The 6,810-nt window shown below is 36.9% G+C and overlaps 1 protein-coding gene and 1 pseudogene across 1 annotated transcript; one reads left to right on the top strand and one right to left on the bottom strand.

Annotated features, from left to right (window-relative positions):
* Positions 1 to 310: 310 nt before the first annotated feature.
* Positions 311 to 1,133, top strand: LOC101294570 (apocytochrome f-like). The gene is made up of 2 exons (XM_004301546.1): positions 311 to 320; positions 529 to 1,133. Exons 1-2 carry the CDS (start codon positions 311 to 313, stop codon positions 1,131 to 1,133), a joined length of 615 nt encoding a protein of 204 aa, XP_004301594.1.
* Positions 1,134 to 5,061: 3,928 nt separating this feature from the next.
* LOC101294859 lies at positions 5,062 to 6,351 on the bottom strand (annotated as a pseudogene).
* Between the last annotated feature and the right edge of the window lie 459 nt (positions 6,352 to 6,810).

Consider the following 6,810-nt stretch of genomic DNA (forward strand, 5'->3'; position numbering starts at 1 on the left):
GTTAAAAGCATAAATTAATATTTTTATTTTTTCATTCCTTTTAAATTTATTTTTGTCAACTCACTCTAACATTTTCAAATGTTTTCCCCTGGGCTCTTCGTTTTAAAATGCCCCGTCTGCAGAGTTCGGGTCAGTACTAGTAGGAGGCGAGGCATAGTTACCAACATCACCACCACTTTTCACCAGTAGGTTACATGTTTAACCTATTAGTCTATTTTTATTGCTTTCTCTAGTTTTAGTAGCTCTGATTACCTTGAGGGTATTAAATAATATTTGGTTGTATGTTAAGACTCATGAATATATTTTAAAAATGTTTGGAGGTTGGCGTATAATTTATCTTTGGATGTCTAAGTGATGGATTTAGAAATGATTTAATGTTATTGTGGTGGATGTGTTTGTGGGGAGCGGATGGCTCCAGGAGTTGATGATGGATAGGTTATTATAGAAGTGTTTATCTGGATTTTTTAGGTTAAGGTTGTCCATTTTCAAGGGAGGTTATGCCGATTTTTCGGTAAATTTTCCTTGGAGGTGGACAACGCATTTCGCCCGAGATTAAAGAAAAGATAGGAAATCTGTCTTTTCAAAGTTACCACCCTACTAAAAAAAATATTCTTGTGATAGGTCCTGTTCCTGGTCAAAAATATAGTGAAATCACCTTTCCTATTCTTTCCCCGGACCCTGCTACTAATAAAGATGTTCACTTCTTAAAATATCCCATATACGTAGGCGGGAACAGAGGAAGGGGTCAGATTTATCCCGACGGGAGCAAGAGTAACAATAATGTTTATAATGCTACAGCAGCGGGTATAATAAGCAAAATTATACGAAAAGAAAAGGGGGGATACGAAATAACCATAATGGAGGCATCGGACGGGCGTCAAGTGGTTGATATTATCCCTCCAGGGCCGGAACTTCTTGTTTCTGAGGGCGAATCCATCAAACTTGATCAACCATTAACGAGTAATCCTAATGTGGGCGGATTTGGTCAGGGGGATCCAGAAGTAGTACTTCAAGATCCATTACGTGTCCAAGGCCTTTTGCTCTTTTTGGCATATGTTATTTGGGCACAAATCTTTTTGGTTCTTAAAAAGAAACAGTTTGAGAAGGTTCAGTTGGCCGAAATGAATTTCTAGATCCGCGGATTTTTCAACATCAAACTATAAAAAGAAATAAACTTTTGTTGGCAATTATATTATGTAATTATTTATACTGGTCATGATGTGTATATTGTGAAGAAGACTATTTTGATTTTACTTATCTTTTCTTTGTTTTTTCAATCCAAATCGAAGTGATATAGAATGAATCCATAGTTTTATATTTTATATTTAAATAGAATCAAAACAAAAGATAAATAAGCGGAGAATATAAACCAAAGCATAAATGAAAGGAACAAAGGGGTTTGGGGGGGGGGGGGGGGGTGGGTTGTGCGTCTCCTAGTTTTTGACACAAGAAAAGGGATTTTCCACAACCCCTTCTTGGGTCGAATTAATAATGATTCTTGATCCTATTTGTCAAAAATTCCTATTCGTAGGTTCCGTTTTTTTTTTTTTTCGATTTTCAGGGTGAAATTCGGGATGGGTCCTGACAGTGTTTACAGCACACTCAATAGTTGTGTGTTGTGATTGATACGAGGGATGATTATAGAAAGAGTGTTGTTATTGGGACCTCCAAATTTGCTCAATGTACCTCCCTTTCTCTTTACACCTCCTTTTTATTTTTAAAAACAAGCATTTGCTCATTAAACCTCCTTTCAAATTTCTAAAAAAATAACTTTAGGTTTGTTATTCATATATATTTCAATAATTTACTCATTATACCTTACTCTCTGCTTTCTAAGCCTCCCACACTTTAATTTTTTTTCATTTTGCATGCAAACATCTATTTTCAGACCTCATTGCTTGATTTCTTTTTTCTTCTCTTTTTTCATGACAACCTCTTTGTCAACCTCAATTCCTCGATTTTTTTTTTTTTTTTGCATAGAATATCATTAACCTCTATTATTTGATCAAGTTGTAAGAACGATTTTTCGATGACAACAATTTGAAAAAAAATTATTCAAATTATGAATCGTTTTCACAGTCAATTGCAAAGCAATAAAATACAGAAATTAATGATATGCACCCATAAACCTTTGACCTAGAAGTAAACCCCAAGAAGGCCAATCTCATCGACCGCCACTTTATGAAACAAGTCCTCGAGGAGAAGATTCATTCACAATAACTATTAAAGTAAGACCTTTCTCTTGTAGAATAGCGATGATAGTTTCAGATTAATGTTCTAGAAAAAAAAAAAGCTATAAAATATTATCCATATGCACCCAAAAACCTTCGACCTAGAAGAAAAACCCTAAGAAGGTCAATCTCGTGGACCACCACTCCATGAAGCATGTCCTCGAAGTGAAGATTCCTTCACAAGAAGAAGAACAAGACGAGGAAGAAGAAAGCCAAGAAGAAGATTACGAAGAAGACATTTCCTAAACTAAACGAAAATCAAGAGGAAGAAAAAGAAGAATATATCATGAATCAAAACAAAAATTATATTAATATTGAAAAGGTACTTTCTCTTAAGGTTTTGAAACAAAGGATTGTGGCTGCGTCAATGGTGATTCTTCCATTAGGTGTAGTAGTTTTTTGAGCAACGGTTACACTCAGCTTTAGGGTTTTGTATCGTTAAGTTAAACAAAACAAAGGGAAAAATACTAATCTGATTACATTTTTTTTTGTAAAATTCAATGTTTATTACTGTCATTTTGTATGAGGTTATATTTGTAATCCAATAAGTCAAAACATGTGGAGGAATATTGAGCAAATCTGGAGGTCCCAATAGCCGCACTCTTATTGAAAATGCATTTGAAAGTCTATTTTATTTTTAAAGTATATGAAATAAGTTTGCCAAATAATAAGATAGAATACTCTAGATATGCTAATCAAACTAGATCCCCTAATCCATGTTTGATTGGGTCTCCTTGTAATGTAAGGATTCATAATTATATTAGGTTTCCTAATAGTCTAAGGTTTCATATTTATAATTGTCAATATAAAAGAAACTGTGATCTCGAATCTATATTAATTAAGCCAGAAGAATTTTACGATGGTTAAACTTTTGAACTACCCATTATACCCATAATATATTAAACCACTTAGTTCTTGAAATATCATACGGAAGGGTAAAAAAAAGAGTTGACGTTCTTTGTTATAGTTAGCAGCAAACTCACGAGTAGATGTGACCGAGTTTTATTTTTTTATTTTGTTTGTTTTTCACTCTACATATATAGCACTTAAAAGGAAACAAGTAAATTATCGAGATTTTTTTTTTCCTGGAAATGTTATTTTGTGCATGCTTAAAAAGTCCCAGAAATAGAATAATCGCTTTTAAGATATTAAAGCAGTGTTAATTTAGTTTCATATTTAAATAGCAAAAAGAAAAATAAAAACAAAAAAAAGAAATACGGCGTAAAAATATCAGCGTAGTTTTAACGAAGACGCGTCAAAATACGCGTCTTGGTCGTTTATATATACGTGTCTTCGTAACTCGGCGTACATTTGCTCTCTCGCGCTCTTGCTCGCTCTCTCGTATCCCGGCCCGGACCTGCCCTTGATATTTAGGCTGTGAAAGCGAACAAAAAAAACCTAGATCTAGTTCATTCAAGACGCAGAGAAGCGGCATGTCTCTCGAAATACCATTCATCTTGGATGAAGATCTGAAACCCCGATCGGGAGGGAAGGATGTAGAAGAGCCAGAGACAGATGGATCAGAAGAAGAAAAGAAAATGAAAGATTGCAGAGTTTGTATGAAGGAGAACGGGGATCACATGTCATATGAATGCCCTTACTTGGAGTGTATTCCAGATCCCAAGGACACACCTGTTGGGGAGGCCTATATGATAGTTTGCGCCCACTGCGGTTTGTCGAAACATGGGCACCAGGATGGAACCTGGGAAGGACGCGCGATATTTGATTTTCGTAAGTCTAGTTTATTCGTTCGACAGCCTGATGATACTAACGACCAAGTTGTGGGGGAACATCATGCTACTTCTGAAGGACGTTGTGCAACAATGGATCCTTGTAGGATTCCATTTGGTATTCCGAAAGTCTGGTGTGGTACATCATAGGCCTGATGCAAACGATCAAGTTGAATTCCTCGCTTAAAGTGTGTGCTCGTGTGAGAGTGTTAAGCGTGCGTTTTTAACTTATGGAACTATGGTGTTTAGCCCGTTTAAACAAGTGTTGTGTTGATTTTGTATCTTTTCATTGTTGTTCTAGAGCTTCTGCTATTGCTTCTCTTTTGAACTTCAGAGTTAATGAAAATAACTTAATAGATATCTTTGGCTTTGTCTTCGTTTCACTTATTTCTGTTCTGATATCTCAATATGCAGTCATGCTCCCAATTTCATCATTTTTTTTCCCTTGACCAAACACACTCCAACAGTTCTTGGATACCAAACAAGAAGAAACATGGAATAAGAAGGTTAGAATATATTGATCTCATTGAACATGTCCTTGCACCATCTTACATTGAAAGAATATAGGAATTTAAGTTGATAGCTTCCATGCTAAGCTCCAGTACTTTAAATGATTCATGACTTATACATGATTTTCAGGTCCTTGTGAGAGGGGCTTTATCGATTTCACAGATGCTTTCCGCAAAGGGCTTTATTGATTTCACAGATGCTTTCCGCAAAGTTTGGTGGTTATTCTAGTTTGGTGCATGTTTCAGTTTTTGGGGATTTTTCCATCAAGAAAATATTACATTGACTCGTGTACACAACTTCAGACTGATAAGACCTGGTACAAGATTGACAAAAAAAAAAGACCTGGTACAAGAATGTTACTGGGAACCTTGTCAGCACAACATCAGCTCCTTGGTATGTATGACAAAAAAAATAAAAAAACTTTCAGCTCAACTTCTCAGTTAACAACAGACAGTAGAAGCGTCTTAGTCACTTACGCATTGTACGTTCAAATAACAAATATTTAGAATTACATCCCAGCCTATTATTTGAATTTCTTGATAAAACTACATTGTTTCCTTCCGAATACCTCCCAACTTCCATGAGAAATCTCATCGGCAAAACTTGCTCAAGAATGGAAGGACAGAGCCATCAGGATTCAAAACCTCACAATCTGAATGAAGGTTCACCACAACTGTTCCATGATCAGGGTGAAGCCAACTGCTTAAAGCTTTCATAAACGGTGAATCTGTGTCCCACAACTTGCGAGGGAATATGTCTTCGCCGTCATAAGCATCAATGAAGATCATATCATACACATTGTTAGTTTTGAGAATGAAATCCTCAGCATCTGATTCATAGAGAAACAGCCATGGATGCCATTCCACACTACCTCATCCATAATATCAGGTTTTGAAACAGCACGCTCGCCTGACGGATTCATAATCGAGTAAGCAGGAAATCTCATAGCTTGAACCGAGGCTGAGATCACAACAGGATCAATTTCAACTATATCAACCATAGCACCTGAAAGGACAACACATTTCTAAATTAACTCCAAATGTCCAATGCCTCAATCATGCACTACCAAACTTCATTCAATCAACAAGAAGAAATTCACAAATACTTGATTCCTTTAACACCCAAACTAGAAATGCAGCCTATACCTTGAAGTTTACTAGCCAAAAACAATGGCAAGCTCCCTCCACCATGGCCAATGCATAAAACCCGCATCGTTTCCTTCCCATTCGCCACCTTCTTCATATTGTAATCACAACAAGCTATACTAGCCAACCCAACTGATAACATACTCTTAACATCTGAAAAATCAAAACTCAACCCATCAAAGCTCCATTCTTTCCAAAACTCAACCAAATGTGCAACAACAACACAATCTTGAATTCTTGTGAAGCAAATGTGATACAAATGCATGTAATCGAAACAACTATAAATATAAACCAAATGAACAGAGAGCAAAAGGGTTTTGATTACATGGAACAGCGAGGCAATGAGGTTGCTGCATAAGACCAAAACAGGCCGGCTCCGATTGCCTGAAAGCGGCCAAGACCTTGACAGTACTCTGGCGAGTGTCGTCGTTAAAACGAAGACAGCGCCATTCATATCCAACAACTCTGAACTTCTCATTGTAATCATGGGATTCGTCTATCTCTTTGTACCTCTTCTCTAGCCATCTCTCGGTCTCTGCGCAGTGAAGCTTACTGGATTTAGAGGCGGGGAAAGCGGCGACGGAGACGACGGAGGACTATGCGGCCGTCGGATTCGGTGCCCCACCATTCGGAGGCGTAGGACCAGTCGCCTTCGTCGGTGATGCGGCGGCGTATTGCCGTTGAGAGCTGCCGGAGGTTGCGAAAGGCTCGGGGTCCAGGTCTTCTGCGCCACATCACATTCGGGAGTTAGACCCTGTGAAACGATCTGTGATGACTCGGGGTTTTGGTGTTTGGTGCGTCCTTTGGTTTTTCTATTTTTAGAATTTCAGTTTTTTTTCCTTTTAAAATAAAAATTAATCGATATGGTTTGAAGTCGTAACTTATGAAAATCCCTTAAGTTAGGAACCATACCTTGATTGTTCATATTAATGATTCAAAACCGTAACTATATGAGTTTGATAATGAAGGGGCTGAAGTTCGACACAGAGCTTTTTGATTATTAAGTTATAACAGCATCAAACAACATCTAACAACACTTCAGTCTTTTTTGTTTGTCACTAAACTAAATTGTTTGGTTTCCTTTGCCAACAAGTTCGATATAAATGTGCTTTGATTCCAATAATAAACTTGATGATTTTTACAAGTGGTATAATTCTCTCAAAAAAAATTCAAGAGGTATCAAAAATATTTATT

Source organism: Fragaria vesca, linkage group LG5 (assembly GCF_000184155.1).
Source record: "Fragaria vesca subsp. vesca linkage group LG5, FraVesHawaii_1.0, whole genome shotgun sequence".
Classification (NCBI taxonomy): domain Eukaryota; kingdom Viridiplantae; phylum Streptophyta; class Magnoliopsida; order Rosales; family Rosaceae; genus Fragaria; species Fragaria vesca.